Source organism: Leguminivora glycinivorella, chromosome 1, assembly GCF_023078275.1.
Source record: "Leguminivora glycinivorella isolate SPB_JAAS2020 chromosome 1, LegGlyc_1.1, whole genome shotgun sequence".
In the NCBI taxonomy this organism is placed as follows: Eukaryota; Metazoa; Arthropoda; class Insecta; order Lepidoptera; family Tortricidae; genus Leguminivora; species Leguminivora glycinivorella.
The window spans coordinates 38,388,803-38,414,751 of record NC_062971.1 but is presented as its reverse complement, the minus strand read 5'-3'; the positions used below and the strand labels follow the sequence as shown (position 1 = coordinate 38,414,751).

The 25,949-nt window shown below is 43.0% G+C and overlaps 2 protein-coding genes across 5 annotated transcripts in view; one reads left to right on the top strand and one right to left on the bottom strand.

Moving 5' to 3' along the window:
- LOC125230088 (protein borderless-like) overlaps positions 1-17,097 on the top strand; it is a 39,053-nt gene extending 21,956 nt beyond the window's left edge. For all 3 annotated transcript variants that reach the window (XM_048135099.1, XM_048135116.1, XM_048135108.1), the window contains exons 3-11: positions 7,854-8,094; positions 9,081-9,341; positions 11,960-12,150; positions 12,713-12,931; positions 13,017-13,249; positions 13,575-13,777; positions 14,122-14,250; positions 14,376-14,543; positions 14,872-17,097. In XM_048135099.1, the coding sequence (XP_047991056.1) occupies positions 7,854-8,094; positions 9,081-9,341; positions 11,960-12,150; positions 12,713-12,931; positions 13,017-13,249; positions 13,575-13,777; positions 14,122-14,250; positions 14,376-14,543; positions 14,872-15,131 (1,905 nt within the window). In that variant the 3' untranslated portion in view covers positions 15,132-17,097. The remainder of the gene's footprint in view (positions 1-7,853; positions 8,095-9,080; positions 9,342-11,959; positions 12,151-12,712; positions 12,932-13,016; positions 13,250-13,574; positions 13,778-14,121; positions 14,251-14,375; positions 14,544-14,871) is intronic.
- A 3,433-nt stretch (positions 17,098-20,530) lies between these two features.
- Positions 20,531-24,558, bottom strand: LOC125231729 (myosin-2 essential light chain). Of its 2 annotated transcripts, XM_048137299.1 has the most exons (5): positions 24,423-24,558; positions 24,315-24,342; positions 23,692-23,873; positions 22,631-22,777; positions 20,531-21,161 (listed from the first exon to the last, which is right to left on the bottom strand). In XM_048137299.1, exons 1-5 carry the CDS (start codon positions 24,423-24,425, stop codon positions 21,078-21,080), a joined length of 444 nt encoding a protein of 147 aa, XP_047993256.1. In that variant the 5' UTR covers positions 24,426-24,558; the 3' UTR covers positions 20,531-21,077. The 2 variants fall into 2 exon arrangements, with proteins under 2 accessions (XP_047993256.1, XP_047993248.1); XM_048137291.1 differs by lacking the exons at positions 24,315-24,342; positions 24,423-24,558 and adding an exon at positions 24,014-24,151.
- Between the last annotated feature and the right edge of the window lie 1,391 nt (positions 24,559-25,949).

Genomic DNA, 25,949 nt, shown 5'->3' with positions numbered 1-25,949 from the left:
AATCTTGCCACATGCGTTAATTTCTACTTTCTTTACGTTTATAATTGTTGAATATACCAAAGCAAGGTACTTTAATTACTTACGCTCGTATGAAACGCTAGACTAAAACCGCTCTACTAAAGTTACATGACCTTCAGTGAAAGCCAAAGCCGAGCCCTCGATACGGCATGGAAGTCGCTAAGACTGTCAAACAAAAAAACCGGCCAAGAGCGTATCGGGCCACGCTCAGTGTAGGGTTCCGTAGTTTTCCGTATTTTTCTCAAAAACTACTGAACCTATCAAGTTCAAAATAATTTTCCTAGAAAGTCTTTATAAAGTTCTACTTTTGTGATTTTTTCCATATTTTTTTAATATATAGTTCAAAAGTTAGAGGGGGGGGACGCACTTTTTTTTCCTTTAGGAGCGATTATTTCCGAAAATATTAATATTATCAAAAAACGATCAGTAAACCCTTATTCATTTTTAAATACCTATCCAACAATATATCACATGTTGGGGTCGGAATGAAAAAAAAATCAGCCCCCACTTTACATGCCCCATTTTACCCTAATAAAACATTTTTTTCCATTTTTTATTTTTGCACTTTGTTGGCGTGATTGATATACATAATTGGTACCAAATTTCAGCTTTCTAGTGCTAACGGTTACTGAGATTATCCGCGGACGGACGGACGGACGGACAGACAGACAGACATGGCGAAACTATAAGGGTTCCTAGTTGACTACGGAACCCTAAAAAAGAAGGTGCACTTAAGACAAAACGTGTGACAAACGTCAATCGAAGATGGATGGGTAGTGGGTAGCCACGGGGCTTGTTAAGCAATCAAAGCGCAGCGGAGAGATGAGAGGTGCCGCCACTGCCGAGTGCCGAGCACGGCGCGGGCGCCCTCGCGTTTTGTGCACAATGCCACGCGGACCCGCCCAGCGCCGCCATTGTGCCCAAGGCCGCCGCGCGGGCGCAGCTGACCTCTTCCGTTTTAGGGCTCATTCTGTCCTACTTAGCTTCCACCGTCCTTCATTTATTGTATCTTTACAATCACTATTATGTAATTATAAAGTTAACTTGTGTGAAGGAATCTTTTGAATTATGAATTAATATACACAGTACATATGTTGGAATGTACCTAAATCATCTTGAGTGATTCGTTTCATTTACCTACTGGTAACAGTAACTATTTACTAGGTACTTTTAATTAATTTAATATTAATTAATTTATCCATATGATTGTAGTAGTGCTTGGCAGAATATACACCTCCCTATACATATATACATACAATCACGCCTGTATCACTTAAAGGGGTAGGCAGAGCACATGAAACTACTAAAGCTTCAGTGCCACTCTTGGCAAATAAGGGGTTGAAAGAAAACGAAAGTGTGGCATTGCAGTGACAGGTTGCCAGCCTCTCGCCTACGCCACAATTTAACCCATATCCCATAGTCGCCTTCTACGACACCCACGGGAAGAAGGGGTGGTGAAATTCTTAACCCGTCACCACACAGGCAACCCCTCCCTACACCTCCCTATTTACAAAAAAAAACCGGCCAAGAGCGTGTCGGGCCACGCTCAGTGTAGGGTTTCGTAGTTTTCCGTATTTTTCTCAAAAACTACTGAACCTATCAAGTTCAAAATAATTTTCCTAGAAAGTCTTTAAAAGTCTTTAAAGTCTTTAGAAAGTCTTTCTACTTTTGTGATTTTTTTCATATTTTTTAAACATATGGTTCAAAAGTTAGAGGGGGGCGACACACTTTTTTTTCCTTCAGCAGCGATTATTTCCGAAAATATCGTTGTAGTTTCCTCGCTATAGTGAGGGGAAAAGTTTTGTGTTACACTTGGGTGCAAATGTATTTTACTTCTCGTGTGTTAAAAAACAGCTTTGCCCCCTTGTATAACAAATAACTATTTTTCCACTTTTTATTTTACTACTTTGTCGGCGTGATTGATATACATATTGGTACCAAATTTCAGCTTTCTAGTGCTAATGTGCAACGGACGGACGGACGGACGGACGGACGGACGGACGGACGGACGGACGGACGGACGGACAGACAGACAGACAGACATGGCGAAACTATAAGGGTTCCTAGTTGACTACGGAACCCTAAAAAGAATACAGCGTTGAAATAAAACCGGCCAAGAGGGTGTCGGGCCACGCTCAGTGTAGGGTTCAGTTCCGTATTTAGTTTCCCGTATTTTTTAAACTATTCCACCAAAGTTCTAATTAAATAATGTTCCTAGAAAGTCTTATAAAGTTCTACTTTTGTGATTTTTTCATATTTTGTAAACTTATGGTTCAAAATTTGGGGAGAGGACTCAGATGACACATTTTTTTAAACTTTTGGAGCGATTATTTCAGAAAATATTAACAATATCAAAAAATCATTTACGTAAACCCCTATTCATTTTAAAACCCCACCACCTAGAGGATTCTAAAAAACCCACACAGCATATGCCTATATCACAAACCAACACTGAGTTCCCTCGCATTTCTTCCAAGTTCATCATCAGCGCCATCTCATGACCGGAGACCTAACTGCCCTTAGAGGATTCTAAAAAACCAACACAAGTAACACAACACATGCCGATCACAAACCAACACTGAGTTCCCTCGCACTTCTTCCAAGTTCATCATCAGGTCATCATACGTTGGGGGCAATCGTAGCCCATGGACATTTGTTACGGAGAATGTCACATCACATTCATGGCCTTTTCCAACTTTGGATACAATACAATACAATACAAATACTCTTTATTGCACACCTCAATACACGAAACAACATAGCAAGTATAAACAACAACTTAAGAGGTAAAACAAGAGGCGGAGATACCTGATAAAATTAGATTTAATTTCATATACAGATATGAAATTTAATCATTACGATGATGATGATGACCTCAATTCCAAGAAGGCCTAGTTAGTAACTAGTCTTTATTGGAATTGAGGAAGGGTAACTAGTAGTTGGAAGGTCAGATGGCAGTCGTTTTCATAAAACTAGTGCCTAGGCAAAATCTTGGGATTAGTTGTCAAAGCGGACCCCAGGCTCCCATGAGCCGAGGCGAATGCCGATGCCGGGATAACGCAAGGAGGATAATAATTGTGAGAGTACCTCAGTATTTACTGAGTATTTACTCGTTCTACTAACTCATAACTAAACTATGCATTTCTACTTACTAAGTTACATTACCAACTAAATATTCTAACTAAACTAATCAATCAACTAAATAAAACTACAGATTCTAAGTAGTTAATTATTCTCAATTAGAAATCTGCTTTCTTTTATATTTCATAAAATGGTAGCATATGGTACGAACGGTAGTACGATGAAGTTCCCGCAACAGACATAAACAAACATGGCCCCATTGGCCCCATCCCTAGTCGTTTACGTGAAAGGGATAGCATATCGCATTCCTAGATAACTAGACAAAAAGGGATGGACACTCCTCGGCGCCGCTCAGTACAAACATTTGACCAGTATAAAATGAACTCCGCGGATAATAAACAATATTCAACAAAATATTTTTTCTACTTGTCGACTGTAATCTGTCAATTAGGACACCACAGACTAAACTATAAGTGCTAACTTTTCAGTGTTGGATACTCTATGGCAGTTCCGACTCAATTATAATAAGCTCATTATAGTTGACTTTAGTTAACTGTAATAATTTCAAAAATGGAACTTCATACAATTTCTATACTAATTTGCGATACCTGGCAAATTTTCCTGCATCTGAAACACATTTTTTTTATCTGTCGCGTTATCGGCCAATCAGAGACGGTTATTACAAACACTTGATACAACGGTGAACGACTCTATTAACATTAATTTTAACTTGTATGAATGATGATATTTCCGTCCATTGATGATGAAGATGATGACTCGTAGAAAGAGTATTGTATACAATAGTGATATAATTAAGCTTTTTACTCTCGTACCGTAATATTAGGCCACTCAGCAAGCTTCGTGGCCTAAACATGGTACTCGACTGAAAAGCTTTGTATTAAGTATATCACAATTGTATAAAATACTATTACGTAACTGTGGAATGTTATTCCATCTTATTTTATATGTGGAAGTGTTAGAAGACTTGCTACACCGCTTTATGCTGCAAGAGACCATTGTTTGCAGCCAAATTTAATTATTAAACTTTTTTTCCGAACGGACATGAACAGTGTTAGCGGGGCGTATAAGTACTTGGGCGCTACTGATCGGTGTCGCGCGCGTTCAAACTTTTATATGCCTGATTTTTCATACGCTTGGTGACCGCGAGTCGCCCTGTAAGGGCCGGCTAATACTCGTAGTTGGGTCAGTTGGGTGGTCTGTGTATGATGCATAACATCATCATGCATTTAAAGGTTAAACGCTCGTTGACAGTTGTCATTAATTGTCATCGCAACCACTTTAACAGTAACAGTACTTATACATTGCTGCTGGGAAATTTTTCAAAAATTTATTATGCGGTGAAAATTAAGAGTAACTCAAAAACACCTCTTAATTAATGATAAAACTATTGAATTATGTATGCCTGGTTTCATTTATCGTCCTTATTACGTTTACGCGCTGTACTGTATCACACGCAGGTATATTTGGATTAAATTAAAATCAAAATATACCAGTTTCTGATTTATTCCTGTGTTACCTTCTGCATGCCAAATTTCAACCTTCTAGTTCATCTGGAACTGTGTTAGAATTTTGATCTATAGGTATATAAAATGATAAAAATGAAGATTTTTGGGCGTTATTATCTAAAATTCTAAATTACCGTTGGAGTACATAGGTATCTCGCAAGTCTTAATATATGAGCCAAATCCATTGGCCAAATCTGACACGTTTATGTGAAATAGTTTTTGAGTTATGAGGGGGTCAAAAGTGGCTCAAAATGGTTCGTGTAATATTATACACGGTGTTGCTCGCCAGTTCTGTTACTTGAACTTGGCTTGACACGCTACCGCGTGTCTAGATTGGTACCACATTTTAGCTTTCAAATAGTGCTAACGGTCACTGAGATTATCCGCGTATATACGGACGAAACTATAAAAGGGTTCGGGCTAAAAAAGGATAAAAGGGCTAAAGTTGACTACGGAACCCTAAAAAGGATATTAAAATGTACAAACTCTGGGAAAAGATCTCGCAGTCGGTTAAAAATATAAAGTGAACCAATGAAAACCTAACCCAACTAAGAATAGGTATAACCTCGACGTGATTATTGTTTTCGCGCATGACTCCAGCGACATAATGTAATGTAGGTTATAAATCCAGTTGTAATTATTAATTTGATGAGACTAACGCAGAGGAAGCGTTAGTCAGAGAGAGGTCAGAGATGTGCACAAGTCAGCCGAACCGCAAGCGCGCGAGTGTCGGGTGTCGGTGTCGACCGCAGCACCTGCCGCCGCCACCGCCGCCGCCACCGCCGCGGGTGACGCCGCCAGGTCAGGGGCATGCACAACATACGAATGCTGGTAAAGAAACTAGCTATTAGGTAATGAAGAAACAAGGCTCGGGATTCAAGAAAGACAACAACGACATATGTACGGTACGAGACGTTGACCCGCAGTATTGACACTGGTTTATCACTTGTTTATCATATCACACATAAAAATGCATTAATTGATTAAAATTTGGTTTCCTATTTCATTTAAGTTATCTTCTTCCTTTATCCAGAATCGTCGAATTTGGTTACTTACCTAAAAACTTGTATTAAATGATTAAAAAACGCAGACTTTCTTCGTTTCATCTAAACATTCTAGACTTGTATCTATTACTTTGAAAGACTTGAGGTTTGAGATTACATGTTGGTTTAAACTCGTGGTTCAGCAGTGCCAGCAGTGGTCACCAAACTGCTCGGCTTTACTTCATCAACATTTCCGCACAGTATCTAAAATCATGAAATGCACAAGAACAAGTCTTCTCAAGTGCGATAGACCGCTAGTGAAGGAATTATCTGCCGAAGATGCCCGTAAGTGAATAATGGGCCCGCAGCTAACAGCCGTTCGCAGCTCGTCATCCAATCGAAAGCAATTTGCAGAGTTTGGCGGACGACTGAAATCCAAAACCCGTGAGACGCGTGACCTAGGCTCGGCGCAGACAATACCCCGGCACTAGACTAGGCAGGCCTCCCGCGAGCGCGAGCGCGGGCAGCGCAGCGGGCACGGGGCCACTTAGCGAGGGCGGCCGCGGCGAGCCACTTCCCTGTTCGCTATAAATAGCAACCAGCACCAATCACAAGACAATGCGCACGCATCCACCGTCAGCGCCGCGCCGCGCCGTCCGCACTCTCACTGTTCACATACTTTAATGCAAAAGGACAAGGTCTAACATATGTCATCCAAATTGTATAAAGCCGTTAAAGGTCACACGTCATCAAGCTTGCAATCTGTTGAGTTTACAACATGCATCCTTTTGCGAACACGGTACTAAATCGCTTGGGACCCTTGCGCATGACGCCTTGTTGCTTTGACTATGCCTTATACCTTAGACCGTATGGTATCATGGTCATCATGCCCATGGCCGATTTCTAGAACGTCGTAGCAAATTGCTCTCACAATACCGCCCTACATTCTATCTAAATAGGTATGAAAATACATTTAACAAAGTTGACATACACGTCATACCTCCAGACCAGAGCAATGATTAAAAGGAACGTCCGTGTATTTCTTACCAACATGACCCGCTTTCATAGTAACTATGTTGTTTGGTTGTTGCTGTTGGGAATGCAGTGCAGCGGGGCGGGTGCGGGTGCGGGTGCGGACTGCGGGCGCGCGTGGGATGCGCGGCAATCGTCCACTTTACGCACTCCCGCGCTGCCGCCGCCGCCGCGCCCTCATTAGCCCATTAACACCTAACGAGACTATTGTCTCGAGTGCCGAGTGCCGCTGCCGAGTGCCGGCCGAGTGCCGAGTATCGGCCGCCGCGGGGACTGGGAGCCGCCAGCGCCGGCCGCTCTCAGCGCAACCGTCTATAAAATATACTTACGAGTTACGAGTATATGTTCGCGGTTACGGAGATCGCTGCTAAAAGTATCCATTTGTTTTCCAATCCTGGTAGTTGCTCCTGTTGCAAACTGTAAAGAGGTGCCGTTTCCACTGCCCTCTTGCCTCTTCAATTTCCGCCTGGCAATAAACTTTCATACAATATGCAATGCAACTCAGTACTCAGTATATTAATAAAAAATTGGCTGTGACAGACGGACCGACAGACGCACGAGTGATCCTATAAGGGTTCCGTTTTTCCTCTTTGAGGTTCGGAACCCTAAAAACACCCATAACTCAGGAACAAAATATCTGTGCTCATCACACAAATAAATTACCCTACTGGGATTCGAACCCAGATTCATGGCTCATGGCCTTATTAGCAGGCAGGGCACTAACTACGCCAGACCGATCGTCAAATTAAGGAGTGTCTTTTCAAAAGAGTTTAGATATTTCTCTATGAACTCCATACAAATCTAAGCCCTTTTGAAAAGACTCTGCACTGATAATTGATTTCATTTCGTAAACATCTTTGCGCCTTTCGCAGGTTCGTCACGTTCAGTTTCAATGACACTGCTGCCTTCGGTGGTGACACAGTTCATGGTAAAATGGGCGTAAACAACACGTATCTTGCACTGGAATCCCTTCACCTACCCTCACGGAAAAAACTCCGTCTTGGAGCCAAATCATTTCTCAACCTTCAGGAGGCATCGGCTCACCACGCGAATGTCGACAGCCAAGTGTTTAAAGTTTCTCTTGAGAACTCAGCGCGGCCTCTTAACTGTCACCAGCCTCGACTTTATAGTAGTAGCTATCTGCTCCGATTTAGAGGCACACACCTTCGCCGCTAAAGCTGTCAGTGTATCTGAACGTGTCTTTCGTCTGCAGGGTGAGATGGTGCTATCCTGGCTGAGCGGGTGGGAGGCGCCGGCGGTGGGCGAGCGCTGGGGGGGGCGCGCGCGGCGCGTCTCGGCGGCGGCGGCGGCGGGCGGAGCGCTCGGCGGTGGCAGCCTCAACGTGTCGTCGGTGCGCGAGTCGGACGCCGGCCTCTTCCGCTGCCGCGTCTCCTTCCCCAACCGCAGCCCGCCCGCGCGCAACAACGGCACCTTCTACTACCTCGACGTCGACGGTCAGTCACCCCAGCAGGCAGCACCAGCACGCCACCCTCACCGACACCGGCTCCTTCCACAACCGTGCTCTACCGTCACGGAATAGTAGAACATTGTATACCTCGCATTACCGTACCTTCAGATTACCGTAGCCTCTTCTGATTTTAATTTGTTGGTCTTTAAGGCACCCGGAACCAATTTCGGGCAGCAAGTGGCGTTACGGTACTGCTAAGAAAAGTAAACAAATTGGGGTCTTTCCTAGCAAAAAATTACATTATGTCATTTATGTCACATAAACAGGTATCATTATCATACAATGATACAAATAAATCTCGGACTTATGTTAAACGACAATGTTGGGCCCTTTAACTAGACTTCGATACAATAATGGCAAATGGCAATGATCTTGCACTTCCATGATCCCCCCTAAAATAACTGTATGTGTCTTCGACGAAGATATTAACAATTGACTACTTTCAGTGCTTTGTATTCGCTGTTTGTTGATTGTTGTGCCATCGCAGGTGGAGGTCCACTCCACTGTGGACACACACACACACCGCTATTATCCGGCGAGTTTCAGTCCCGAACTAAAAGCTAGCCGCCAATGCATGACCGCTATTGACTGGCCGAATTAATGGCTATTTCGGCTGAAGCAGACAACACTAAATAAACCGATACAACCAAATATCACAAACGTATTTCTTTTCTATTGCCTTTTTTAGACTTCTGTACTTGAAAAGAAAGATAGGTTTTCTTGAAGTTATTCCTCTACTTACAGTTATTTCAGTCATTTCTGAATGGAGTGTTTTACCAAGTGTGTTTGTGTTGCGCTGCTGACAGAAGGCGATCAAACTGTGTGTTGGTGCACATGTTATCTAAAACGTGACTTTGATGAAATTATGATGTTTATTTAACCCTTGCAAAGGCGGGGCTATCTTAATCGTTGCCAACTTACCTTGGCCTGCAGAGTCGTGTGGTCGTGAATAGGCCGTTGTTGGGTTTGCAGGTGGCACAGTGATAGCGGCGCCGCCGGTGAACGTGACGGTGGTGGAGGGCGAGCGCGCGGAGCTGGAGTGCGGCGCCAAGGAGCCGGCGGCGGCGGTGGCGTGGAGCCGCGGCGGGGGGCCGCTGCCCGCGCTGGCCGAGCTGCCGCCCAACGGCTCGCTGGTGCTGCCCGCCGCGCTCGCCGCCGACGCCGGCCTCTACCAGTGCTCCGTGCGCCACGAGGACCGCCACCAGACCGCAGAGGCCTACCTGGATGTACAATGTAACACGCACGACACTTTCACCTCAACATTCATGATCTCTAATACTCCATTTTGCGGAAAAGTGTCCTCAGAGGGAAGAACGTCTCTTCGTTAGATCACTGTAACTAAAACCTTGTGCAACAGGTGTTGACAGATGTCTAGAATTTTAATGTAATCAAAGAGAATCGAGTATTATGATATACCTAATGAAGTCAATATGCAACTCGAAGCCAAAATTGTATTAACTGTTAGTTTATCCACCCGTCACAGGATCGCGCCAGTGACCTCAATGTTGTGATATAAAGTTTAGTTCGGGTTTACTAAATGGCGCTAGTAGTCCTGATATTCCAAGTAAACCTAGTGAATGTTTTCGAAAACTTTGTGCCACAGAAGTCTAGAATTTTAATGTAATGATTTAATGAAGTCAATATGCAACTCGAAGCCAAAATTGTATAAACTGTTGGTTTATCCACCCGTCACAAGATGGCGCTAGTAACCTCAATGTTGTGATATAAAGTTTAGTTCGGGTTTACTAAATGGCGCTATAGTAGTCCTGATATTCCGAGTAAACCTAGTGAATATTTTCTAAAATCTTGAGCAACAAAAGTCTAGAATTTTAATGTAATGAAGTCAATATCCAACTCGAAGGTAAAAATTTGATAAACTGTTGGTTTATCCGTCCGTCACAGGATGGCACTAGTAACCTCAATGTTGTGATATAAAATTTATTTCAACCGGGGCTTACTAGATGGCTCTAGTAGTCCTGATATGTCGAGTAAACTTAGTGAATATTTTCTAAAACCTTAGAAAATATTCACTAAGTTTACTCGACATATCAGGACTACTAAAACCTTGTGCAACAGGTGTCTAGAATTTTAATGTAATGAAGTCAATATGCAACTCGCAGGTAAAAATTGGATATACTGTTAGTTTATTCATACGTCACAGGGTGGCGCTAGTAACCTCAATGTTGTGATTTAAATTTTACTTCAACCGGGACTTACTAGATGGCACTAGTCCTGATATTCCGCGTAAACTTAGTGAATATTAATAAGCCACCCCATAGCCTTAAAATCACAAGCCTTAAAATACTAAAACCTTGTAAAAGGTGTAGACATCTGTATAGAATTTTGAATGTAATGAATATTTTTAAATTATAGGAAAAATGGAAAAATTCACACCTCCGGCAGGACTCGAATCTTAACAGGCACTGGAGTCTCAAGTTAACTCATACTATAGTACATTTCGTTATTAGTGCGAGAAGCAAAGAATATAATACTCACTAGGAGAAGAACGCCAACTCCATACAAAAAACCGGCCAAGAGCGTGTCGGGCCACGCTCAGTGTAGGGTTCCGTAGTTTTCCGTATTTTTCTCAAAAACTACTGAACCTATCAAGTTCAAAATAATTTTCCTAGAAAGTCTTTATAAAGTTCTACATTTGTGATTTTTTTCACATTTTTTAAACACATGGTTCAAAAGTTAGAGGGGGGGGGGACGCACTTTTTTTCCTTTAGGAGCGATTATTTCCGAAAATATTAATATTATCAAAAAACTATCTTAGAAAACCCTTATTCATTTTTAAATACCTATCCAACGATATATCACACGTTGGGGTTAGAATGAAAAAAAATATCAGCCCCCACTTTAGGTGTAGGGGGGGTACCCTAATAAAACATTTTTTTCCATTTTTTAGTTTTGCACTTTGTTGGCGTGATTGATATACATATTGGTACCAATTTTCAGCTTTCTAGTGCTAACGGTTACTGAGATTATCCGCGGACGGACGGACGGACGGACAGACAGACATGGCGAAACTATAAGGGTTCCTAGTTGACTACGGAACCCTAAAAATGCCCCCTTCCAATCACACACACACTTACACACCTTCATGCGTTTATACTAGTAGCGGTCTCAATCAAAGTCCAACGGACATTAATGGAACTAAAATTGACAACCGGTTTAGCGCATGCGCGGATCCAGGGCCAGGGGGAGGGGGGGGGGGGGGTCATGTCATGTCATGACTCCCTCGTAATTCAAAAACTATTTCACATAAACATGTCAAAATTAGCCCACAGCCGACCACAGCCGATATAGAGACTTGCGGGATACATAAATATTATCCTAAGTTATAACTTCAAAAAAAATATCATTAATATTTTTATAAATGAATTTTAGGACCGACCATTGAACTTGGCATTGCACATTGGCATTGGCACCCATTTAGATCTCACTTCTTTTGTCGTTGAAGTCAACAAACAAGGCACAACCAGGTATATCATGTTATTGAACTTGGCTCTCATTTCACATTTATGTTTTAGATTTTTTATTTAATTAGGTCTGCCGTCCCAGTCCGTCCGTTAACTTTTGTTTTGTATACATAGTCCTACTTTTAGTACACTTATACATCTAGTAAGTCCTAGCCACCCACTGCTTCGCTCGTGGAACTACACGCTTTCATCAAAGATTCTCTCAAACGTGCTCCCGCTCCAGTACGTAGCCATAAATAATCTAACTGGCTCGGGAACTCGTCATCGTATTTTCTGTTTAGTTTATATCTGAATAGCCAAAGCTACAATATCTCAATACTCGTACTTAGAAAATATATATATCTCTTACCTGAAGGTAACACATTTCAGATAAAGCGAAAGTGATATACGCCCCGGAGGAGCGGTACCTGCCGCTGGGCAAGCCAGCGAGCCTGGACTGCCACTTCAGCGCCAACCCGCCGCTCACCAACCTGCGCTGGGAGAAGGACGGCTTCCTGTTCGACCCCTACAACGTGCCCGGCGTCTTCTACAGCCGCAACGGCAGTCTGCTGTTCAATAGAGTGAGTGGCATCACCGCCTCACCGCCTCACCAGTCACCGCCCGCCGGTGGCAGCGGCACCCAACGCATCGATCTGTGCTGGCAGAAAGACGCTCTCAAAAATCTTAGAATATTCCCTTCGATTCCACTGATATATTTAATCAGCAATTGAGTATTAATTTACTGTACGCAATTACTATCCACTAGTCTTATCCACTTCGTTGAATGATGAGATCCTGCTCAACAAAGACTGGCGCCAGAAAGCACCCCTTCAAGTTCGTTTGTTCGTACTTCGTGCGTATAAGTTCATAGTTTCCATGCTCTGAAAACTCCAAAATGATTCGCCCATTTGTTCAAGGGAGCAAGATTCTAAGTTTTTATCAGCAGGTAATATTTATTTATTTATTAAAAAATAAAAAATGTACAAATGGCGGACTTAATGCCTAATGGCATTCTCTACCAGTCAACTATGGGGCCAAACAGAGACAAGTAAAAATATGCAAAGAGAATTAAAAATAACAAAGATTAGAATTAATCGAAAACAACAATATACAATACAATACAAGAATACAATATGTGTGTAGGTGGACGAGTCGCACGAGGGCCAGTACTCGTGCACGGCGTACAACGCGCTGGGGTCGTCGGGCCCGTCGCCGCGCGTGCGCGTGCGCGTGCAGCGGCCGCCCGCGCTGCTGGCGCGCCCGCAGCCGCTCTACCTGGCGCGCCTCGGCCAGCCGCTGGCGCTGCCCTGCGCCGCCGCGCACCAGCCGCACCACGATCCGCCGCTAATCATCTGGACCCGAGTGAGTTACTACCGTTTAATACCTTGACGTCGCGTTGATAAATTCGAAGGTCATATTATGACGGCATTTTGCTTGGTTTCGGCAGAAAGACGGGTCGCCCTTGCCTGCTGAGCGATTCACGCTGGAGGAGGGCAAGCTGAGCATCAGCGCCGTGGCGGAGGAGGACCGCGGCGTGCTGGTGTGCACCGTGAGCAACGAGGCGGCCGACGTCAGCGCCGAGACCGAGCTGCTCATCGAGAACCTGCCGCCGCGCGCGCCCTACAACCTCACCGCGCGCCCCGCCGCGCACGCCATACACCTCGCCTGGGTGCCTGGCAGGTACAAAACTTAACAAACTTAACTAGCAGTTGCTTTTGGTAGATCTAATTACCAACTGTTATATACCTTTATAGTTTCACATAGTTATATTAGAGTCCATTATAGTTAGATGCAGAGATGACATGCGCCTGCCAACATCAGCTGGCGAGAACTAGATGCAGATGGCAATGTACCGACAGGCGTGAAGGAATGGAGAGGAGCGCCCTCGGGCTCGGGCTCGGGCGACGGGCGCTTTAAAGGCTCCTATAGAGTCCATAGAAAAATTTGGAATAATTGAGTGTGGCCTAGGCACCTTTGGCTGAATGTAATAAACGCGGGATTCCAGACGCGGCGTGGACGCGGAGTACACGGTGTGGTACCGCGAGCGCGCGGCGCACGAGTGGCGCACGCTGAGGCTGCTGTCGCGCGGCGTCACCGAGGCGTCGCTGACGGGGCTGCGTTCCGCCACGCCGCACGAGCTGCGCGTGCTGGCCACCGACAGCCTGGGCGACGGCCTCTTCAGCAAGCCCCTCTTCGTCACCACCCTAGGTCAGTGGCTCATGTATTTCAGCACAGCACAAGATGTGACGGTCCTCGCAATAGAGAACAACACAACACCTACGGGGACGGGATTCACAAGAGCGACTCCACCGGGTGTTCATCGTCATCAATGCAATAGAAGCTAGTATCACGAAGATGACTCATGACTCAAATCAAAGTGGCGAAAAAATGCAAAGCGGGATTTGTGCTTAGTCTAATTTTTTCGAGATAAAACAGAGATATCGGTTAAAAACATAATGCTGAGGGAAATAATTTACATTAAGTACCGAGCTTCTTTTGATATTCTTATTAAGTAAGTACCTACATGATTAGGTATGAGATCTTGTTTCCAGATCCCGACGTTGACGAAAGCGAAGCGGCGTTCGTGGCGGCCGTGACGGAGACGGGTGACGGCGCGGCCACCGCCGGCGACGACGAGCTGGAGGACGACGGCGCCGACGCGGCGCACGAGCCGATAGCGGGTACGTCACTGGCTGTATCTAATACTAGCGAGCGAGGACATCGTCGACACATCATTATATCTTTTACCTACCTATATAGCACAGGCTGCGCAAGATTTAGTGAAGCATGTGGAGTATGATTGCAGACGCGGGTGCGGCGAGGCTGGAGGTGACGGTGCGGCTGCTGGACGCGGCGGCGCTGGTGCGCTGGGCGGGCGCGGGCGCGGGCCGCTGCGACGTGCGCTGGTACCGCGACGAGCCCGCCGGCCGCCGCCTGCTCGCCACCGCGCACACGCACCACGACCATCTGCTAGGTAGGGCCGTCCCCCGACGACTGTATCCATCTATAAAATCATTCACTACCTACAAAAGTCTCCGTCCTAAAAGCACTAAATATTATTTCACAGTTGCCATCTAGCGTCAAGTAGCGAAATCATAACTATCGCTCGCTACTCGACAATAGATGTGGCCACTCGACGCAAGATGTCGAAAACGAAATAATAACGATCACGAAACTGACGCATGCGGCGATCTATTTTCTATTATATGTGACCGTCCGGCGACAGGCTCGTAGAGTTTAGAGATGTCGTACAGTACAAACGGTGTATGATCAGTATGATTTATTGAGTGTCGTGTCCGCAGTGAGCTCGGTGGAGGAGGGCGCGCGGTACTGGGCGGGCGTGCGGTGCGGCGCGGCGGCGGGCGGCGCGGGCGTGGCGGTGCCGGCCTACGCGCGCCTGCGCCTCGTGGCGGGAGTGTGCGCGGGCGCGGCGCTGCTGCTGGCCGCCGCCGCCGCCGCGCTCGTGCTCCTGCGTCGCCGCCTGCCCTGCGCCCGCGCACGCCGCTCCAGCCCCACCCCCGCGCCGCAGCTGCCGCCGCCGCCGCCCAAGCGACGATACTGATGAACTCTTAAACCTAAACATCAGCGAGTACAAAATCGATAGGATTCCAGCCTAGTCTTTTAGTTTTGGTAAGCTTATGTTTTGAGCTTGCAAAATTGCCACGATAAAAGTTGACAAGTATTTACCTACATTACCTAAATTTAATATCATCGGGAGGCGGGAGATCGAAGTGCATAAAAACGGTTTCAAAATCAGTGTAACCTTACTTGTAAGTTAGTACGACCGAGTGTAAAGGCCGGTTGCATCGACCACATCTGACATACACATCATCGCCACGCAGCAGACGTCTATGGAACTTCCCATACCATCTAGACACGCGGTAGCGTGTCACGCCAAGTTCAGGTAAAAGAACTGGCGAGCAGCATGCACCGTGTGTAATATTACACGAACCATTTGGAGCCACCTTTGACCCCCTCATAACTCCAAAACTATTTCTCATATATTGACACTTGCGAGATACATATGTGCCCCAAATTTCATAAACACATCTCAAACGGTTGTTTAGATAACGTCCAAAAATCGTCATTTCTATCATATATATACCTATAGACATAAACTCTAACCCAGTTCCAGATGACCTAGAAAGTTCAAATTTGGCATGATGATTTGATAATAGATAATTATGTGAATACACCGAAAAAATTAGAAATGGGTAAATTTTTATCATTTTCTAAAAGTGATATGTTCAGTAAAAACATGTTTAGTTCAACCGGGGCTTACTAGATGGCGCTAGTAGTCCTAGATCTTCTATTAAACTTATTGAATATTAATAAGCGTTCCCGTTGCCTTAAAATACCTACAAAAAGTAATGATATCCCATCAAAAACATAAATGTGAAATGAGAGCTAAGTTCAATAATATGACATATGACTTGTGTAGTGTATAGGTAGGTGTCTCGAGTACATATGGTAGTCGGTGTCCGAGAGAGATAGAGGACGGACGTGCGGTGTGTATTGGCGAGCCAACCCAATGTATATAGTGTAATAGTGTGACATTACAAGTGGCGACGAGGATGGGCTTGTTTGCACTTGGTTGTTCACTTCAACGAAAAAATAAGTGATATCTAAATGGGTGCCAAGTTCAATGGTCAGTCCTGAAGTTTATTTATAACAACATAAAATACTTTTATTATAGGACCAATGCCGCAATCGCAAAAAAAATTGTCTGTTTCATACCATTCGACTGTCATGATACCGGTATCATGATACCGGTCATTTCTATGGAACAGCCAAATTTTTATTCGCGATTTCGGCATTGGTCCTATTTTTTCGTTGAAGTGAACAACCAAGTCATATGTCATATTATTGAACTTGGCTCTCATTTCACATTTATGTTTTTGATGGGATACAATACAATTTAACGGACGCTTTAACGGTGACAGATGCAACCGGCCCTATGTGTTATATGTTATATATTTAAGTAGGGGAGGCTCGGAAATGGTTAAATTTTCAATGTGCTCCCGCTAGCCCGTCCGTCGGTCTTTGAATAAAGGAACCGCAATAAATGAGGATTATAACGCCGTGTCTTGCGTGGGCGACGGTCGTGCGACCGTCGCCGTCGCGTCTCATACTTCCATATCGATAAGGTTTGATTTCGTATGCGTCGCATCGCCGTCGCGAGACCATCGCGCGACCGTCGCCCACGCAAGCCACGGCGTAATAAAGTTCTCAAATATTTCGCGTTCTTATAAAACCAGTATTTACCGCTACTTTTAAAACCCGCTTCCGAGCCTTGTGAGTAGGTACCTAATAAGTACTAATATATCCGAAATATTCCCTAGTCAGCTCCCTTATTAGTTCTCTCGATTGAGATCTAAATACAGTCACATGTTACCTATTGCATAAGTATCTAATCTACGCCTTGTAGAAATTAGTAGGTACCTAAATTATTTGGCTTCTCGAATATAATTTTATTTTTTTATTTATGTAAATAAAAGATAAGAATAATAGACTAGATATCGAATCCTTCTAATGTTTTATTTATTAATTTCCCATGTTTTCCATATCCCACTTGCAGCTGAAGCAAGGACGTATATAAGGGGGGGGGGTTCAGGGGGTTCAAACCCCCCTTAGGCAGGGCCGGATTAAGGGTAGAGCGAGTGGAGCGGCCGCTCTAGGCGCCACATGGTAAGGGAGCGCCAAAATCGAGAATGTGGAAAAATCCATACAAAAAATTATACGATGCGTGGGCGCGCACATATCAAAAAATGGCGAGAGGATTCGGAAATTAATCCACCTATTGAAAATCTAGATTTGTAGGTAATTCAGATTAAGTGGAAAGTTGCACCATAAGGGCGCTGTTGCTAGGGCGCCGTAAAAGGAGGATTCTAGCCCTTGACGAACCACATTGTGCGGCGAACGGCAAAGTTACGTCGCTATCCAAATGCAAAAATATGACTCTACCCGATAGTCCAAAGCGGAGTTCCTCATAAAGCCAAAGATGCAAAACGTCTCAGAGAGGCGCAATGTTGTGAGTCGCAGCATATGGTGAGCGAATTTCAAAGCACTCAGATCACTTAGTGGCAAAATACCGAAATGGGCGTCCCGACGGTGACGATCGAGTCCGCAGTTAATCTCTTAAGTCTCTTAATTAACTCTTAAGCATTATTATAAAAATAATAGTGATGGCGAAATATGAGGCCTAAAAGTCGGGAACATAGACGCCCTGTGAAGTCAAAAATGTCAAATACCGCAGCTCTGCAGAGTGCAGACGATAAAAGCTTGAAAGTTCGCGGATTCCCCGCTGGCGGGTTGTCTTAATTAATCGAGTCAATAGGAAAAAAAATCGCGCTTAATATTTATAATTATCTGCTCTTTTAGTTAGGACAAATTCCGAATTTGCTTTCCTGACTTGGCCACTATAGTGCTCCATTTTGTTTGTTATTTTATGTACATGATATTCACGTTCAGCCACACGTAACTATACAGGGTGCGGCTACGAAAGTTCAACCATTTGTCCCTTTCGCACTCTGTCTGATGAAATAAATTTTGTATTGCGTCAATCTTCAAATTACGGCATTACTATGAAAAAAATTTCGCGCTCGCTACGCTCGCGATTTATTTTCCTACGTAGTGAAACTTCTTCAAAAGGGCGCCGAAAATTTATGCCCTGGCGGTGAACTAGTGGCACCTCGTACAACTGGTCGCCAAGCCCATCGCAACAATGTTCTTGGGGAAACTGCGGAGATATATACTACCGGCGAAACGTATTATCCTTTATAAACATATTATCCTTTCTTGGAACATTTGATATCCGAGTTAGCGGAGTTAGACGCCCGATTCCAACCTCATGAATACACAGTTGGCACATTACAAAAGGTCTTGCCAACGAAGACTAATAATGTTGACAACGCCACAAAAACGGAACTACTGAAAGCTGCTAAACTTTTTCTTGGGTTAACAGAAGCAGAAGACCACAAATTCAAATCTGAATATGAACTCTGGCATAATCATAGGTCAACCCTGGAGCCTGAAAAAAAACCTAGAACTGCTATTGGGGCCATCGACCAGTGTGATCCAAATTTCTTTCTTTTTTTCTTTCGATCAGAAAGTTGCTATTGATACTGGCCACAACTGCTGAAAGAAGTTTTACAACCTTAAAAAGGTTAAAAACATTTTTGCGTAATAGGACGGGACAAGAGCGCCTCACAGGGCTATAGCCTTTTATGTCTATCCATAGGGAAATAGCTGCCGTAATAGACGCTAATGATATTGTCAATCAACTAATTTTAAGAAGAAAACGATTAAATATAGTTTTATAAGGAAGTAGTGTCTTTTAATTTGCATCATTATTAATTGAATGTTCGAGACCGCTTTTTATCCGGTTGAGTTTATATGACCCGGACCCCTCCCTTAGACTTTCTATATATACGTGCTTGAGCTGAAGCTATTCAATCTAGCGTTATTTTATTCTGTGGCTTTGGTAAGTATTCCTACTAATATTATGGATGAGTGAGCACACTTAATGTATTTCTATACGCGGATGTAGCTTGTGCCACGGTGTTTTCAGTCAAAGGAATTGTAAATTGTAAATCCGATGTACTTAGGATATGTTTAGGAAACTCAACGATAGAGGGCGTGAAAACAATTATATGCCGTAGTGCAAGTTGTTCGCTAGATGTCACTGTTACCCCCGCAAACTGGTTAATGACGTGATGTCGTAAAATGTATAAGTATTTTTTGATGTCCAATGTTTTCGCTAGATGTCGCTGTACCACCTGCAAACTAGCGAGACACATTCTACGTAATTCAATTGTATATTTTGATGTTAATTTTCGAATTTGGAAAATACGTTCGTTGATTTGCTCAGATTCGTAATGAAACCTATTTCAAAAATCCCGCCATTAAAATGTGGCGTTCCATGTCTAAAGGGTACAAATGTTTTATTATTTAGGAATCTTTCGGCATGAAAAGTTGTCGTAACTTAATAATAAATGGCGCTGCATTCGAAAATCTTGAATGATAACTCTATACCATACCAAAAAATTATATAACTCGGTCCGTACTCCTCCGTAATACTCGATCCTCTTTGACCATACTATTCAATATACTCTATGGCTCGTGCGCGGTGGAGAGGCTGCCATCGCGTGGTCTCAATCGGCAACATAAACTCTCAAATTGATACTTCGCGCCAAAGCAAGTGCTACCATCTACCGTACCCGCACGTTTTGATGTGCATAGTGGTTATGGTTTTAAGAGGAAAGAGTGCCTTAACTCCATTCCATACAACAGTGTATGAAATGACTGTCAAGAAAGTTCTCTCCGAAAAAGATTATAACCAAATTATAACTCAAGCAAAAGTATTTGGAAATAAGATAAAAATTGTTGACCATTACTTCTCGTTTTTCGCGAACGGCGCGACATATATTGACGAGTAGCAGTCCTGACTATGCCAACGTATGTACTTAAACAATAGTAGAAGGTATATTATTTACATTTAGGGCAGTAGTTAGTTCATGCAGCTTCAGATACCCGGCATACAGATTCGATACGAAATTGATAATTATTGACAAAGAGGATCGAGTAGCACGGAGTTACATGTCTTTGTTATTGGACATTCTTACACAGATTGACTAAGCCCCACAGTAATTAATAAAGTAAAATATCTGTGCTTTTGTATTGCTTATCACACAAATGAATGTCCTTACCAGGATTCGAACCCATGACCATCGGCTTAGGAGTTTAGGAGGCAGATACTTACTGTGGTGCACTACGCCAGGCTGGTCGTCGAATGATTTGACGTTTTATTATTTTTTTGAAGCCAGTCCGCCATTTCCAGAAGATATTGCCGGTTATAAAAATTACATAATATAATGGAAAACCTAAAATGGGACAGACAAACGACAATATGGTTGCTTGGCGTATATCAGGTGATTTACAGGAGTGAAAGTAAACACAGAGTAAGTTAGTAAGTACTTATAATAGGTACACTTTGTTAAAATCACATTTGTACATACAATAACCGTATAAAATCTCTTAACGTAACTACAATAATGATAATAATATTGTTTTGGAATAAACGCACGGGAATTACAAGTTAACTCGAAGTCTACGGCTCCGCGCGGCGGCGCGGCGAGGCGGAGGGAGCGGATTCAGATTCAACGCATCAAATGTTTCTTTAAATGCTATCAAGACAGTGTGGTCGTCGTTTGTTGCCGACTTTTTACAAATGTACATTTAAATGCACGTATTTTAAAAGCGAGAAAGTATCAACGCGTGCTAGCTTCTTTATGATTCTAGAGGCAAACGAGCAGACGAATTCGTGATGGTAAGCGATCACCGTCGCCCATCAACTGCAACACCGAACCTTTTAGGAATACAATAAATGATGCCGCATTGTAAATGCTATTTTTTCTAATGGTAAACGAACAAGTATGGCGGCTAGTTAGTGAGCATGGGTGAGCCGCCGCGCCGCTCGGGCAGGGTGCAGGGTGCAGGGTGGAGGCGCTCAGCCCTGCATGACGAGGTGCACGAAGTTCTCGTAGTTGACGTTGCCCTGCGAGTCCTCCTGCCCCTGTAGCAGCTGCTCCACCTGCGACACAGAACACTCTTCAGATTCACCACTCATTTGTTACTCCATATCTTCGCCCTGACTAGTTTCCGATCGTCACAAAACACGAAACACAAAAAGTCTACCTTAATTTGACCCCTCCGTTTTCCCAAATTGCCATAAATTATGGACCCCGAGTGCGCGGCGGTGTATTAGATTAAAAGAGTGAAAGAGGTAATTCATATTATCCTGCTGATGGTGATCAAAACAGCACTTTCAACAATGCACAGTTCGCATTTAGTGATTTATTTCTGCGTAACGTTTGCAAAGCAAATCACGTTCTTCTGCAACAAGCATAATAGGTAAATGCATAAATTAAATACGTCTGCAGTAGGTATATAATAATGCCCCAGCAAAGCACACTGCATGTTGCAGCCAAAGTGAAAGCAAAGACTTCAGTTGCCAACGATAAGGTTATTGAGAAAGTAATTATCTGTTATCAGTGAGGACTGATAGTTAAACAATAACGCTTCTACAACTGTAGTTGGTTGTAGCTAGTTATAAGTGTAATAACATTTCTGGTTACTTAAAAACTATTTTTATCTTACCAAATGCACTGTCAAAACACATGTCACCTCAAGTCAGCAATCATATTTTAGATCGCAACTGAGACCGTCTTTTCATAGGAGAGAAATCTTCTCCATTATGCTACAATCTTAGGAGCCACTTGGCATAGAGAAATAAATAAGAATAGAAGACTCACTCCACTCCATAGGTAGTCAACATCTAGTCTCGATTAGCAATATGTTTACATCTACTTGACAATAGATGTCATGACAAAGGAAAAGTCTAATTATCAACAATTTTCAGCAAATATTCTAATCGGATTAACCAGAACTGGTATCAAACCTGAAGGAGTGAACAACCACTATACTCATTTCTTTTTCTTAATGTTCATGGTATAAATAGTATGTGTTGGAGGCCAGCACCTGTTACTTGTTCCGACGAGGAGACTCTCAAAGGCTCGAAAGTCACTTACTGTCCTAGGACCTAGGATTTATAACGCGCTTCCAGTCGATGTTGTCAACTCAGCCAGTGACACAATATTCAAAAATAAACTAAAACTTTTTTCTAATAAAGATAGCTTACTACTCGATTGACGAATTCATACCAGGAATTCATTGATCCACATAAGTAGGTATATAAATAAATAAAATAATAATAATGTAATCACTGTACCTTCTGATTCTGATACATAATAACGATATAATTTTGTAAATATTTATTAATATGTACCTTTTCTAAGATGTTAACATGTAAAATTGTTTTTACCAATAAATATTCTGATTCTGATTCTGTTGAAGTCCAGTCAAATGCCCCACCACCTATTTGCTTACCATAAGGGCAAAACTTCCTGATAGCAGGATATGAATAATCTGTCAGAGCTTCCTTATCGCAAGACAAGCGACAAGTGGGACTCTGGCTAGAACCTTGATGGAGGAGGTAGGTACCTCGTCGTCCGCCAGCTTCTCGCCGAGCGTGGAGAGCAGGTGGCGCAGCTCGGCGGAGGAGATGAACCCGTTGCCGTCCTTGTCGAAGTGCCGCAGCCCCTCGATGAAGTCGTGCGCCGTGTCGCCGCTGCGCGCCTTGCTGATCGCCTGCCAGTTATTGCTCTTATTACAATACAATACTCTTATACACAGTGTCAAATTTATATCCAGAACATTGCCAGATATAAAAAATAACATATTACAGTCAGCAAAATAATAAGTAGGGTTTTTTCTACAGGACTATGGCCATTTAAGCTCACAAATGCATCCGTGCAATTAACATTGTTTAAAAAACATCTTGTATAACAAGAAAAAGTGAACTAAATGATTGAGTCAAAAAATAAGCTGTTATGAAATATGAATCACCTGAGACCATACTGTTGTAACCTAATTCAAAATATGATAAGTAAGAGTACTCAAGTATTTACACTACAAATTTATATAAAAGTAATCAATTACTGTTATTAGAATAGCTATGAGTGCAATAATCACACTGAAGCTGACCAACATTTAACACTTTCAGTGCTGAATGCTCCACTTCCAATACAAAAACAGCAGTTTAAAAATGACAACATTTTATTAGAATTAGTTGTCACACAACATAATCCACACTATTATTATAAATGCGAAAGTGTGACTGCAGCTGACTGTATTTCACCTTTGCGAACTGCTAACCTGGTAGAGTCCAATTTTGTAACAATGCTAGTTTGATCTAAACATTTTAGAGAGTGACAAACTCAGATGCTGTCCATTATTGATATTTGATTTACAGTAAGATTATGTGGATGCAGACTGGAGACCCTCGACTTTCTCACAGCAAACTTAGCAAACTTATTGGGATTGCAATCAATAATTTATTTGGTGTAGGAGTTTTAGGCCTAGGAGTAAATCAAACATCAAACATTCAAAGTTGCCAAGCAAAACATCAACCATCTGGCCACTCTTAACTTTGACTTTGTTTTAGATGAATCTTGTTTTTAGTGAAATTGTGCATACAGTAGTAGTTGTATGTTGAAGAGTACCTGGTAGATGGGCAGGAAGACCTCGAAGGAGATGCGCTCGTCGGGCTTCAGGTGGAGAGTGCACTTCTTGACATCCGACTCGGTGGGGTTCTGGCCGAGCGCGCGCAGCGCGTCGCCGATCTGCGCCACGTGGATCTTGCCGTCGCCGCGCGAGTCGAACAGCTGGAACGCCTCCTGGAACTCTGCAACACCACAGGTGGCATTACTCTACCATTCACCCACAACCCACCAACAAACTACTCTTATACACTTCCAATCAAGACGAGCGACGAGAATAGTCACCACTCAGGGAATACCAGACGGGAGAAGAGATTCCACACACCTTCCACAGAGCTGAGCTGCAGCTTGGACGGCGGCTCGTACATGAACATGGCGGGCGTGCGAGCGGCGGGCGACTGGCGACTCGTCGTCCCAGACCTGCCAGAATCGCTTTAAAATACGCACCATATAAGGAAACTAGGGCGCCCGCTTGCGACAGCCTCTCGGCGAGACGTTGATTGACATGACTCACCACACGGCGTCCAGCCTCTGCATCGAGCGCCGGCGCCCCGTCCACTGTTTACTTTCGAGTTCAAATCAAGAGTTGCAGGAAAGTGTCATAAAATAACTAAGTGATTACTCACCAGCCAACTGGTCTTCCGAGTATCCGGCCTAGAACAAAGAAAAAATACACTAATTATATTTTCCGTGAATACAAAAAAATTACCGATATTATAGCACAGAATATTTACCATTATAAATAGTGAAATATAGTTAAAACTTTGTTTTTTCTCGTTTGTTTCGATTACTGTCTAATCGTTACCTACTTCCGCTATGTATGGCTTCAAAAACAAGTTGAACAAAAAAATTACAAAAAAAAGTTGTCTATGGCTGGTAAATGACAGAAGAGTGCATTCATAAAGCACCGAATGCACGATCGGATGTCAATGGGGGATGTCTGAAAATTTTAAAATCGCCTGATATTTTTTCTGGTGATAGGAATAAGCATTTCTATTTACAGAAAAAAGTTACAGATTTTTTGGTAGCACCATACATTTTATAAAAATAAAAACGTGTTGCTCGACTACGCGTACGACCCACTTCGGCAGTTATGAGATTTGTCTTAGTCTTTAAAAAAATTCCATTTTGAATCTGTGCTGGCCACAGACACTGACAGTTGATTGTCAGCTTGACATTTTTCTCGGAGAATTCATAAGTTTCATAACCATATCTGGTGAACTATTTATTACTGTTTTCGACTCATTTTCTCTCCCTGGCCTCTGATTTTGCCTCCTTCTACGACTACCTTCGCTCTCGAACCCCGGACCGTGATTTTACTGGCTTAAAACGACGACCTTTGATTTTAAACCCTGGACCTGATTCTACTTGCATTAACGAAGACGTGTGCTTGCCCTGCTTGCTGCCGACGGCCTTTGCGTTGAACCCCGGACCTGATTACAATTTTTAAGCCCATTGAGTTGGGAAAACGTGGATAGGTACTAGCGATTTTGTAAGAGCTAGTTCATCTAATTTGCCAAAATGTGGAACAGCGACAAACACAATGCCTGTGAAGAAGAAATTGATGAAAGATGCAGAGATATTTTGGACAGAGAATGTGTATCCCATTAATTTTTAAAAGTGCAACTACATGTTATTAGAGTGTAATAAACATAAATTTGTCTTGATCTATATTAACATTATTACTCATTTTAGCACCCATAAGTACGTTTTCACATTATTCGATCCAATACCGGATGTTGGACCGATATCCCATACATTACAGGCGTCGTCTTGGATTTTTTCCATTGAAATCCTTCCGACATCCGATATTGGATCAGGTAATGTGAAAACAGGCTAACTCCTAGTAGTGATTCATAAGCGCACCTGCCTACAGATGAGAACTAGAGAAGGACCTGTGCCCTAAACAAATAACTTTAGATTGTTGGTTTATTGTCTGCTTTAAGTAGTTAGTGCTCAAAAAGGAAATGAGTTTGCGATGTGACGCCTACTGCTTTTCACATCACCCATTCAGAAAGGGTACTTTTCGGCCCTGTTAGGAGGGAATTAAGTGACACTTTTCTGTTCAATAACTTTGTCTGGCCTGTATAAAATATTAACGCCACGGAAAGTGTTTGCACATAAGTAATAATCAGTAATCAGTAATTCTTTATTGCTATCATAGGTACATAAGTTGTTACATTTCAGTAGGTATAGCACAGCTATGAACCCTGTAAGGGCACTGCAAATATAGTTCTTAATAACTAAAAATCTTAATACTT